General features: G+C 34.1%; 1 protein-coding gene across 3 annotated transcripts in view; it reads right to left on the bottom strand.

Moving 5' to 3' along the window:
• STAG1 (STAG1 cohesin complex component) overlaps nucleotides 1–13,396 on the bottom strand; it is a 368,375-nt gene that overhangs the window by 129,379 nt on the left and 225,600 nt on the right. For all 3 annotated transcript variants that reach the window (XM_076005282.1, XM_076005291.1, XM_012787757.3), the window contains 2 exons: nucleotides 12,295–12,446; nucleotides 10,423–10,496 (listed from right to left, as the gene is read on the bottom strand). In XM_076005282.1, the coding sequence (XP_075861397.1) occupies nucleotides 10,423–10,496; nucleotides 12,295–12,446 (226 nt within the window). The remainder of the gene's footprint in view (nucleotides 1–10,422; nucleotides 10,497–12,294; nucleotides 12,447–13,396) is intronic.

Raw genomic sequence — 13,396 nt, 5'->3', positions numbered from 1 at the left:
ATGCATTAAAAATGTATTAATTTTATAAAACTGGAAATACTTTTCATCTCACTTTTGTTGGATTATTCATTAGTAAAAATAGTGATGAAATACATAGAACGTCATTTTATCATTAAGAGTCACAAAGAAGATGACATGGCTATCTGCTACCTTGCATTACTCCTTAATATTTTACTATTAATAAAATTTTAGGCATAAATAAGATTAAAATCAAATGTGAAAGATACATTAGTTCTTTGAAAAAGCTGATCTCATGGAAATAAAAAGTAGAACAGAGAATACTAGAGGCTAGGAAGGGTTGGGGGAAGGACAGGGCAAGATTTGTTAAAGGACATAAAATTACAGCTAGCTAGAAAGAATAGGTTCTGGTGCTCTACACCACTGTAGAATGACTATAGTTAACAATAATATACAGTTTAAATAGTTAGAAGGAGGACACTGAATGTTCCCAACACAAAGAAGCAATAAATGTTTGAGATGACTTTACTGATTAGTATATTAATAGTATATCCCTGATCTGATAAATATACATAATGTGTATCAAAACATCACAAATATACTCAATGAACATGTAGCTGTTTGTCAATCAAAATAAAATAAAATAATTTTACAAAGATGTATTAGTTTTCAAAGAAAACTATCTTCTAATTTTTTAATCTATTTTGTAAAATTTCAGTTCTCTCATTAGTATTACTTCTTGCCAATACTTATCTCTTCTTTTCAAATTCCTCTTTAAAGGACTAATGAAACCTCTGAAACTACCTACCCATATTAAAAATGTTCTTCCGTTTCTTCTATCCGTTTATTACTATGAACTGAGTAATTCCTCTGTATTATATCTTGTTCACTATTGTCTCTTCAACATTCTAAAGTATATCTTGTTCACTAAATATATGCATGTGAATATATATTTTTCTTATCCAGTATTTTATTTGTTTTATTTTTTTGAGACAGAGTCTTGCTCTGTTGCCCAACCTAGGTGCAGTGGTGTCATCATAGCTCACTGCAACCTCCAACTCCTGGGCTCAAGTGATCCTCCTGCCTCAGCCTCCCGAGTAGCTGGGACTACAGGTGCATACCACCACATCTGGCTAATTTTTTCCATTTTTAGTAGAGATGGGGTCTTATTCCTGCTCAGGCAGGTCTCAAAATCCTGACCTCAAGTGACCCTTCTGCCTAGGCCTCCCAGAGTCTCACATATCTCTAGTATTTTAAATTATTATATACCATTTATTTGTTGAAGAAACTGGGTTATTTGAGCTCTATAATTTCTCAAACTGTAGACTTAAAGGATACCATAAGGATTTAGTAAAAACAAATACCTTTCTATTCTCCATTTTTCTGTAACCTAGTAGTTAGACCTAGTAATATAGGTTAAAATTCAATTTTTGTTTGAAGTAGAGGATGGCTGTTGGGATACAAAGTATTAACTTAAAATGCCATCTCCACATAGCACCTTCTACAACTTCTAGCAACAACCTCTCCCCTTAAAAAAGCAGACTGAGTGGAAAATTACCTGTGGAAAATTATCAATTGATATCTACTATATGCCAATCACTTTTGACAGATAGGTCACACTATCAACTACAGTTGCACTCTTGTTTTGACTAGCTGAGTCCTTCCTGTGCCAATAGTAAACTCTGACAGATACAAAACTAGATTATGCAAAGTCTGATTAAATAATATGCAATTCAATAAGGTAAACAGTATTGTTTCTATGGAGATAATAGGGTGAAGGCTTTGGCAAGACTGAATATAAAGGGGAGTCATAAATACTGCTTTATTTTGGTATTACAGATTGAGGTAAAATCATAAAAACTACTATGAATTCTGCACTCAAGACTGTATGGCAGAGTTAAGATGGACAGGATTTATGATCACACTTGAAGAAACCAATCAAACAAACAAAAACTAGAACAACAACAACAAAACCCCAAAATCGCACAAAATATATAAAAGATGATTCTTAGGCCAGGCATGGTAGCTCATGCCTGGAATCCCAGCGCTTTGGAAAGCTGATGTGGGAAGCTCACAGGAGGCTATGTGTTTGAGACCAGCCTAGGCAACACAGCAAGACCCCATCTCTACCACAGACAAAAAAATTTTAGATGTTAGATATCAGCCAGAACAGAAAAGTAATTTCAGAGGAGGTTAACACAGTGTGAATCTTAAGACTGGTCCATATTTATACCTGCTAGTAAGCAGTGTAGACCTGGGAACACAGGCAGAGTCAGGGCGTATTCCTGAGTTGGGAAGAGGGAGCTGAGACTTTAGGAAGGCCAAGCTGATTGGAGTTTGCAAAGCGTAGTAGCAGAATGGAAAGCTGCACAGAGAAGGTGAGCTCTGGATATCTGCAAAAGTACCCTATCAACTCTTCAGCTCAGTACTAAACACTGCGCACATGTGAAGAAACCACCCTAAAATAAGAATGAAAGGAGCAGAAAGAACAATCTCTGGAGCAAACACAGGGCTAGAAATAGTTTGTGTTCCATTGAGCCAGGGTAGAAAAAACTCATAATTCACACAGCATCAAGTAGAATACAAAAAAATAATATTATCTCAGTACTTGGGGAAAACTGGCCTTAGACTTAATGCTGTTCTGGTCTACTTAACAAACATTAAAAACAAGTCTTGAAAGAATTAAACATAACTACGTTTCAGAAAAAAGTAAAATATTTGTAAGAATATAAAATTAACCAGCACACAAAAAGGCAAAAAACACAATGTCTGACATCCAATAAAAATTGTCAGGCATGCAAAGAAGCAGGAAAATGACCCATAATGAGAAGAGAAACCAATCAGTACAAAAAGAACTAGAAATGGCACGTGATAAAGCTAGTAAAACAGGACACTAAAATGGAGTTATGACAAAGTACATATATATTCAAGAGGCTACAGGAAAGCATAGCATGTTAAGGAAAGACACAGAAGACATAAAAGAAACATGAAGAACAAGACACCAAAAAAACATCATTACAGAATTGCTTAAAACTAGTGGTAAAGAGAAAAATCTTAAAAGCAGACGGAGCAAAACGATAAATTAACTACAAAGGATACAAGAAAAGAAAGACAGCAGACATCTTTATAGTATGTAATAATGAAGGCAGAAATAGAGGATCAACTCCTTTAAAGAACTAAAACAAAACAAAACCCCCCCCAAAAAAATGTCAACCTAGAATTCCATACCAAGAGATAAATATTTTTCAAAAATAAAGAGTGAAGTGGTTGGGAAATTCTTTTTGATAAAAAACAACTTAAAAAAGAGAAAAGAATTAAAAAGATAAAAACAATCATTTCAGTTTTCTGGAAATCAACCCCCCCAAAAATCTAGAAGCATTCATCCAGAAAAAGCTGGATTTTGGCTAAAACCGCTGAAAGTCTACGGCGTTCTGGCATGGAACTAATCTCTTCAAACACTGTAAAATCAAGATCAGTAGGTATGATAAGATAGAGCTACCGGGGTTGGAAAAGCTAGTGAAAACCACCAGCTTTAATGTTGAGGGAGCTGACTTGATGGGAAGCCAAGTGCTAAATACCTACTCACACCCAGGTAAGATGTCAATAAAAGAACAGCATCTACAGAAAATGAATAGGGAAAAATCAAAGTTCTGGTAGGCATGAAAAGAAAAAAGAAAGTATGACCCCTATTCAGGAATTAAAACCTCAACAGAAACTATCTCTGAGTGGGCCCAGATGTTAAATGTAGCAAATCAAGATTTTAAAGGGATTCTAATAAATATAATCAAAAAATTAAATGAAACCATATTTAAAGAATTAACTACATTTATGTTTAATTCTTTCAATAGTGACAATGATTCAACCAACAGAGAATCAGGATAAAGAAATAAAAACAATAAAAATTGTTTATAAAATAAAAAAGATTATATATAAAACAATATAAAAACTGTTTATAAAACAATAAAAATAAACCAACTGAAAAGTACAATAATAAAATAAAAAACTCATACATGGCTTCAACAACATATTTGAGTTATCAGAAGAAATAGTGAACCTGAAGACAGGCAAATAGAAATTATGCAAAAAATAGAGGTAAAAAACATTGAAGAAAAACAAAGAGAGCTCCAGAAACCCATGAAACAACATCAAGTATACCAATAAAAGTATTAAAGGAATGAAAACAAAGGAGGAGGGGAAATGGTTAAAAAAGAAAAAGAAATAAGAATTAAGGCCTAAAAACTTCTGAAATTAGATAAAAATATTAATCTACAAATCCAAGAAACTTAAAAAAAATATTAGCAGGATAAACACAAAGAATTCCATGCTTAGACAAACTGTTGAAAGCCAAAGAAAAACTGTAAAAGCTGCAAAGAAAAATGACTCATAATGTACAATGGAACACTAGGATTAAAAACTGAGTTTTTAATCAGAAGGAAGAAAGTCCAGCAGATGGTGGAGTGACACTAAAAGTGTCACAATGAAAAAGAAAACTCTATACTAGGAATTCTATATGCAATAGAACTATCCTTTAAAAAATGATATTAACATAACAATTTTTCCAGATAAAGACTGAGAAAACTTGCTGCTAGCAGACTTGCCTTATAAGAAACACAAAAAGAAGTCCTTCAAATTGACAGGAAATAACACTATACAATAACTCAAATCCACAGTTAAAAATGAAGAGTGCCAGAAATGTTAAAAAGAAGGTAAATATAAAAGAGAGTATAAATATTTTTTCATCTCTTGATTTTGTTAAAAGAGATAAGATGGTATACAATGATAATAACACTGTACTATTGGTTTAGTAATAAATGTAGACAAAATATATGACAATAATAGCACAAAGAAAGCGCAAGAAAATGAAGCTATGCTGGAGTAAAGATATTTTGTGAAATAAGTCATGTTAATGGGATGTAGTTTGTGATAATTTGTGATTCATATTTTAATCCCAAGAACTATCAAGAAAATAATAGAAATTGCATGAAAAAATAAGATCCAAATATGTGCTTTCTGTAAGAGACATACTTCATATTATAAGATACGAATAAGTTAAAAATGAAAAGACAATGAAATGAAAAGACAATAAAAGATATACCAAAGAGTAATAATAGGATAGCTAGAAAGGGTAAATTATTTCAGAAAAAAAAAAATCTTTAAGACAAACATTATTACATGAGGAATTTCACAATAAAAAATTAATAAATCAGAACGACAGAACAGCAGAATATATTCTCTTTATAGGCACGTGAAATATTTTTTCCATAATCTACACGGTAGGTAAAAATAAGTCCCATTAAATATAAAATAGCTGAAATCCCTTGAAGTATGTTTACTAGCCACAATATAATTAAATTAGAAATAACAAAATTTTAGAAAACCTCCAAATACTTGGAAAAGACAAAAAAAGACAAAAATAACTCATGAGTCAAAGAAGAACCACAAGTAAAATTAGGAAATATTTTGAACGGAAGATAACAAAAATACACACATCAAAAGTCAAGATATGTCACTAAAGCAGTGCTTTGTAAGAAATTTTTATCTTAAGGTGTATAAAAAAGGAAGATACAAAATAAATAATCTAAGTTTCCACCTTAAGAAACTATAAAAATGAAAAAATTAAAACCAAAGCAATCAGACAGAAGGAAATGATTAAGACTGAAACAGAAATCAATGAAATGGGGAGGGGAGGGGAGGGGAGGGGAGGGGAGGGGAGCGGAGGGAAGGGAAGGGGAGGAAAGGGAAGGGAAGGGAAGGGGAGGGAGGAAGGAAGGGAGGAAGGAGGGAGGGAGGGAGAGAGGTTGGTTGAGTGTGGGGACTCATGTCTGAAAACCAGGTCTGAAAACCAGGAGTTTGAGACCAGCCTGGGCAAGGAGGGAGGGAAGGAGGGAGGGAGGGAAGGAGGGAGGGAGGGAGGGAGGGAGGGAGGGAGGGAGGGAGGGAGGGAGGGAGGGAGGTTGGTTGAGTGTGGGGACTCATGTCTGAAAACCAGGTCTGAAAACCAGGAGTTTGAGACCAGCCTGGGCAACATACCTAAGACCCCATCTCTACAGAAACAGAAATATTAGCCAGGCATGACGGCGTGTGTCTGTAGTTCCAGCTACTTAGGAGGCTGAGGTAGGCAGATTGCTTGAGGACAGGAGTTAAGAGGTTGCCATGATGACACCATTGCACTCTAGCTTGGGCAACATAGTGAGATCTTGTCTTGACAAAGAAACTAAATATATACAGATAGAAAGTAAGAATTAAAATCTTCTTTATTCACAGAAGACATAATCCTGTATGCAGAAAAATCCTAAAGAATCTACAAAAACAATAAAAAACCAAAAACTCTATTGCAACCCCAAACTACTAGAATTTTCTGCAGGAATTAAAAAAGTCAACTGTATTTTTTTTTTTTTTTTGGGACAGAGTCTCACTTTGTTGTCCAGGCTAGAGTGAGTGCCGTGGCGTCAGCCTAGCTCACAGCAACCTCAAACTCCTGGGCTCAAGCGATCCTCCTGCCTCAGCCTCCCGAGTAGCTGGGACTACAGGCATGCGCCACCATGCCCGGCTAATTTTTTATATATATATCAGTTGGCCAATTAATTTCTTTCTATTTATAGTAGAGACGGGGTCTCGCTCTTGCTCAGGCTGGTTTTGAACTCCTGACCTTGAGCAATCCGCCCGCCTCGGCCTCCCAAGAGCTAGGATTACAGGCGTGAGCCACAGCGCCCGGCCTTCAACTGTATTTTTATATATTAGGAATAAAGCAAAATAATTTTTTTAAAAATCCCATAATAACATAAGAAATGTAAAACACCTAGAAATGAATTTAACAAAAATGTAAGATTTGTATACTGAAAATCATTTAAAACGCTAAAAAAGACTGGGTGAAGTGGCTCACACCTGTAATCCTAGTACTTTGGGAGGCAAAGGTGGAAAGATCACTTAGGCCAAGAGTTCAAAACTATCCTCATCAACACAGAGAGATCCCATCTCTACAAAAAAAAAAAAAAAATTTAGCCAGGCGTAGTGGTTGCATGCCTGTATTCCCAGCTCTTTGGGAGGCTAAAGCAGGAGCCCAGAAGTTCTAGGTTGCAGTGAGCGATGAAGACACCACTGTACTCTAGCCTGGACAACAAACAAGGCAAGACCTTGTCTCAAAAAAAAAAAAAATCTAAATCAAGTGGAGATACCATCTATTCATGGACCAAAAAATTCAATATTGCTGAGAGGAAAATTCTCTCCAAATTGGTCTATAGCTTTATGCTTTTGTGCAAAAATTGACGAGCTGACTCTAAAATTTATATAGAAATGCAAAAGACCTATTGTCAAAACAATTCTGAAAAAGAACAAAGTAGTTGGACTTATACACTATCTAATTTAAAAGGCTTACTTTAAAGCTTACTCAATGCAGATGAGAATAGACAGATTAGAAAATCCAAAACTAAAACCTTGCCTTTATGCTTAATTGATTTTCAAGAAAATGCATCAGCAATTCAAGGACACTCTTTCATTAAATGGTGCTTGGACAACTGAATATCTATACGCCAAAAGTAGACTTCTGCCCTTGTTATCACACCGTATACAAAAATAAACTTTAAAAAATGGTTCACGTAACTTAACAGAAGTGATAAATGATTAAACAACTAGAATAAAACAAAGAAGAAACCTCTGGCTTAGACAGGTGTACACATATACAACACCAAAAGCATGGCCACAGAAGAAAAACTGATCAATTAGACTTCCTATAAATGGAAAATGTTTGCCATTTAAAAGTCACCATTAAGAAAATAAAAAGAAAGTCACAGACTGGGGGGAAATATTTGCAAATTATATATCTGATAATGATCTTGTATAAGAATACAAAAATTACTCCTATAAAAACCCTTTCAATAACTGTTAGAATAAACAGAAAATCAATAAGGATAGAGAAGACTTGTAAGTACAACACTATCAACTAATGTGACCTAAATGACAGAAAACATTAGCCAACAAAAGTAGAATATACTTTTTCTTGAGCAACTGAAAAATTTATCAAAATAGACTGTACTGTGGGCCATAAAACAAATCTCAATAAAAAAAAATTTTTGAAAGCATTCAAATAATACAAACTATGTTCTCTGACTACAGTAGAATTAAATTAGAAATCAATATCAGAAAGATATCTGGAAAATTCTCAAATATTTGCAAACTATTAAATAAATATCATACTTCTAAAGAATCCATGGGTCAAAGAAAAAATCAGAAAGGACAATGGAAAATATTTTGAACTGAATGAAAATACAACATACCCAAATTTAAGGGAAATAGCTAAAGCAGTGCTTAGAGAAATTTATAAGAGTAAATTCCTATATTAGAAAAAAAAAAGCCTCAAAATCAATAACCTCAGGTTCCATCTTCAGAAATTAAAAAGGAAGTAAAATTGAAGGAAGCAGAAGAAAGGAAATGTTTTGAAAGAGCAAAAATCAATACAATAGAAAACAAAAACAACAGAATAACTCAATGTAACCAAAATCTCATTCTTTATGAAAAAAAACCAAAAGAACAAAATCAGTTAAATCAGCTCCAGACAGACTGACCAAAGACAGAAAAGAGAGAGGAAAAGTGGGAAGAAGGAAAAAAGGGTAGGGAGACAGAGAGAGAAAGCAAGATAGATATGAAAATCACCAATATTATGAACTACTTTAAACTGATAATTATTGACTATAACTCAACCACCTAGATGAATGTAACAATTTCTTGTAAGACATAAACTACCAAAGGTTCTTTAAAGAAACTTAATTTGCAGGAAAAAATATTTCTACAAAGAACACTTGTAGGCCCCTCTGGTAAAACTCATACCTGAAGAAGGGATAACATCATTTCTATTAAACTCTTCCAGAAAGCTAGAAAGAGAATACATGCTTCAACTCAATCCACAAGGCCAGTATTACCCCAATACCAAAAGCAGTCAGTGATATTCATTAAAATAAAAAACAAAAGATATTTATTTTCCTTGATTACAGATGTATAAATTCTTAGAAGAAGCTAAGGATGGGGTGTAGTGGCTTAAGCCTGTAATCTCAGCTACTCAGGAAGCTAAATCAGTAGGATCACCTGAGAGCCCAGAAATTCAAGGCTGTACTGAGCTATAACTGTGACAGTATCTTCCAGCATGGGCAAGGGAGCAAGATCAGCAAGGATAACATATCATTACCAAGTGGGTTTTATTCTCCATGAATTCACGTAACATTTGAAAATCAATGAATTCAATTCACCACATTAACAATCTTTAAAAAGAAAATTGCATAATGACCTCAACACATGCAGAAAAGGATCTGACAGTTTCAACATCCATTCCTAATAAAAACTCTCAGAAAACTAAGAATAGAAAAAGCTTCCTCAATCTGATAAAGGGTATGTACGAAAAACTAACAGCTAACACATTTAAGGATGAAAGACTCTAATTTTGCTTACAGAAAGAATCCACACCAAAACAACAACAAAAAAAGCTAGAGTACAAATTATATGATTCCATTTCTGTAACATTCTAGAAAATGAAAACAAATCAGATAGCAGATTAATAACTACTTGAGGACAACAGAAGAGGGAAATGACAGGATGGAAGGTAGGGAAAAATTACAAAGTGCCATGAGAAAACTTCGGAAGATGATGAGTAAATTTATTATCTTGCTTATGGTAGTAGTTTTACAGGTATGTATATGTTAAAACTTAACAAATTATGCATTTACATGTATAGTTTATTTTACATCAATTATACTGCCATAAAGTTATAGGGAAAAAAGACTGCATGGTAGGTATATGGAAGTTCTTTTTCTTTTTAAAATAAATAAGTCAATGATATGTTAAAAGTAAACTACATGCAAGAAAGAGGCATGTGCAACTCCAATCAGAGAATTCATACAAAAAGTAAAGGCCCTGGCCCAAAATAACTTTTTATACTTTCAGTTAAACTGTTTAAGTTTTGTTAAAATAAAATATCAAAGATATATTAATATACACAGTCGTCCCTTGGTATACGAGGTACGACTGGTTTTAGGACTACATGCATATTATCAAAATCCCAGCATACTCAAGTCCCATACCATACATAAGGGTTTTGCAACTCTCAAATATTGTTTTTTAATCCACCTTTGGTTGAAAAAGAAACCAGCATATAAGTGGACCTTCAAAGTTCAAATCCATGTTGTTCAAGGGTCAACTGTATAATGTTAATGATTTCCCTGTTTTAACTATCTCTTCATATTAATTGGCTAACTACAGTCTCATGTGTTTCCATTTTATTATGTGTGTCTACCTACTTATACATATCATACCACATTTAATTAACAGATGGCAAAGTTGCTTTCTAGAAAATAAAATAAAACAAAACAAAATAAAGGTAATACTTAGTTGAGTTTTATAGCTTTATAATTAGCTTGGGCTACAAAAAAGCCATAACTGTTTAAGTTAAAAACCTAAATGATTTTAAAAATCCCTTACCGGTATCTATGAACAAATATACCCTTAAAAATAGAGTTCATCATATTTTCAATTTCATCCTGATTTTCTTGTAGCTGAAATGAAAAAACAATAAAAATTGTACATTAGAATACTGATCATTTTATTTGGAATGGACAGTTCCAACTGTTTTAAATTCCTGTTTATTCTCATTCTGGGTAGTTATCAACCCTTTTTCTCACTTGTGCAACAGATGTCTGAAATTACCAGTACATTTGCATTATTTCTACAGTTTTATAACATTGGTTTTAGAACCTCTCATTCTCTGGACGTCCACAAATGATGCAATAATAAACAAGGAGGGGCTGTATGGAGGTCCAATTTCTATTTCCAAAATATCAACTGCTCCAGGAATAGGTCTCAATTTCTATAACTCTTTTGTCCAAATCAGGTCCTTGGCTTTCTTTTGCCCTTCTTGGTAAAAGGATTATTCCTGATTAACATATTGTACAAGAAACTTACTCCTCCATCTAAAAGTATCCAAATGTTATTCTGCATCTGACTAGCCTATTAACTGAAAATAGGCCAAATTCCCCAAACAGGGGGCATAACAGAAGAAAGGATCCTGGCCACTAGTGGTACAATGTAGTAACAAAATAAATTACATCTACAGCAAAGATATAAATTGCAGGCAACATTACTGATGAAAGTTTGTGTTTACTCACAACTCAAAATTAATAGAAGTATTGATACAAAATTATACTCAAGGTAAGGATTAATGGCTGCCAACATCAAAAAAAGTGTAACAAATAAGCACCATCTGCTTTCTGATAAACTATAAGAGGTGGTCTTACCCCCCACTCCCGCCAAAAAAAATTAAAACTTAATTTGAAAACAAATCAGGTAGCAGATTAATGAGTGCTTGAGGACAAAAGAAGAGGGAAATGACAGGAAGGGAGGTAGGGAGAAATTACAAAGTGCTATAAGAAAACTTTGGAAGATGATGAATAAATTTATTATCTTGCTTGTAGTAGTGGTTTGGAGACATACAAGGAGAATATCATGCAAAGATTGGAATTATGCTTCCACAAGCCAAGGAACTACCAGAAGCTAAAAGAGAAGCCAGGAACATATCCTTCCCGAACACCTTCAGAGGGAGCATGACTCTGCCAACACCTTGATCTTGGGCTTCTACCCACCAAAATTGTGTGATAATAAATTTCTTTTGACTAAGCCATTCGGTCTGTAAATTTTGTTATAGCAGCCCTATCAAACTAATACATTATGGATAATAATTTAATCATAATGCTGCTTTTTGTTGTCTGTTATAATCCATTATTCATATGTAATTCTTCTGCAGCAATGTGATATTCTTTTTGCAAATTAAAAGACAAACTAATAGTGCATATCTAAAATTTTATTTACTATTGGATAAACAAAAATGTTTCCTAAGAAGAAAACATTTTTGTACAAATGTACAAAAACATTTTTAACATATATATGAAAAAGCAATGGTAAAACTAGGACCAATCTTATTCACGGGAATGCCTTATATATCAGCTAACAAGTAGCCTTTGGCTTTTTTCCCTGGAAATGAGGCTTTCCTGGGCCCCTGGTCTGACTTTTAGTACTTAATGTGTTTTCATAGCCTGATAAGCTTTCTGATTTGCTTAACTTCCAGACCACCTTCTTTCAAAAGTAAGGATGTTCTTATGATTCTCTTCTGCCATCAGATAGCTATTACACAATCATTGGTGAACACTCTAGTTTCATTTAAAACTTTTTGAGATCAAATAATCTAACTAAAAATAAATTTTAAAAATATACTCAAATATTTTCACAGAGAAAAAACCTAATAATATATTTATTACACAGTTACAGAATATAAAGAATAACAGTTGTCAAGAAATTTACCTCTTTGCGTTTCTGAAGTAGTAACTCCAATCTTTCATTGGCTCTCTTCCCAATCATTTTATTTCTCTCAGCTTCATACTGTCGCTGGGTATTATCCTGATGAATACTGAGGTTTAAGGCAACATTCACCAAAGCAGTCATGAGCTTCATGGCTATGGAATAAAGGAATATTATAATATGCACCACCTATGAATCAAACCTTCATCCATAAGATTACAAATTTATAAAGCAAATGAATGAAGGAAGGAACTAGTCAATTTCTGTTTTTACAACACAGGCAAAATTTTTTTTGTGAGACAGAGTCTCACTTTTTGCTGGGGCTAGAGTGCTGTGGCGTCAGCCTAGCTCACGGCAACCTCAAAACCTGGGCTCAAGCAATCCTTCTGCATTAGCCTCTCGAGTAGCTGGGACTACCAGCATGTGCCACCATGCTCAGCTAATTTTTTCTACATATATTTTTAGTTGGACAACTAATTTCTTTCTTATTTTTAGTGGAGAGGAAGGTCTCGCTCTTGCTCAGGCTGGTTTTGAACTCCTGACCTTGAGTGATCCTCCCGCCTTGGCCTCCAAGAGTGCTAGGATTACAGGCGTGAGCCACCACGCCTGGCCAGGCAAATTTTTAATAAAAGATAATTTACAGAAATAAAGTCATCTGCAACATAATTTTTTCTACCTCAGTTGAGAATTGCTTGGCTTTTAAACATTGCCTACTTCAAAACAGCCTCATCTTAACCACCAGTGGGAGGAATTTAAGTAGCATCATCTTCAAAAACCTCTCCCTCCAACTCTCAAATACACACACCTTAGCGAGGGCATACTAATCAAAGTCAAAATCCCATCTGACCATCAGATAAAAATATAAATGTACATAAATGTATCCTTAATACCTTTACTTAGATGCAAAGATGTCTTAGATGTTTACAATCAATTCATGATCTTTACCCCCACATGGTCCTCTCCCTTTGTTCCTCATCTCAGTTATTTGTATATCCTTTCAATTCCTGAAAACAAATACCAATCCTACCAAATTCATTAAGTTCACTAAAATATATTCTGTGAGTTTCCAATGGACCAATCCTCACCAGTCATAGCAGTAATGTAC

The sequence above is a fragment of the Microcebus murinus genome, chromosome 1 (assembly GCF_040939455.1).
Source record: "Microcebus murinus isolate Inina chromosome 1, M.murinus_Inina_mat1.0, whole genome shotgun sequence".
Classification (NCBI taxonomy): Eukaryota; Metazoa; Chordata; class Mammalia; order Primates; family Cheirogaleidae; genus Microcebus; species Microcebus murinus.
The sequence above is the reverse complement of the archived record's forward strand: the minus strand, read 5'-3'. Positions and strand labels throughout refer to the sequence as shown.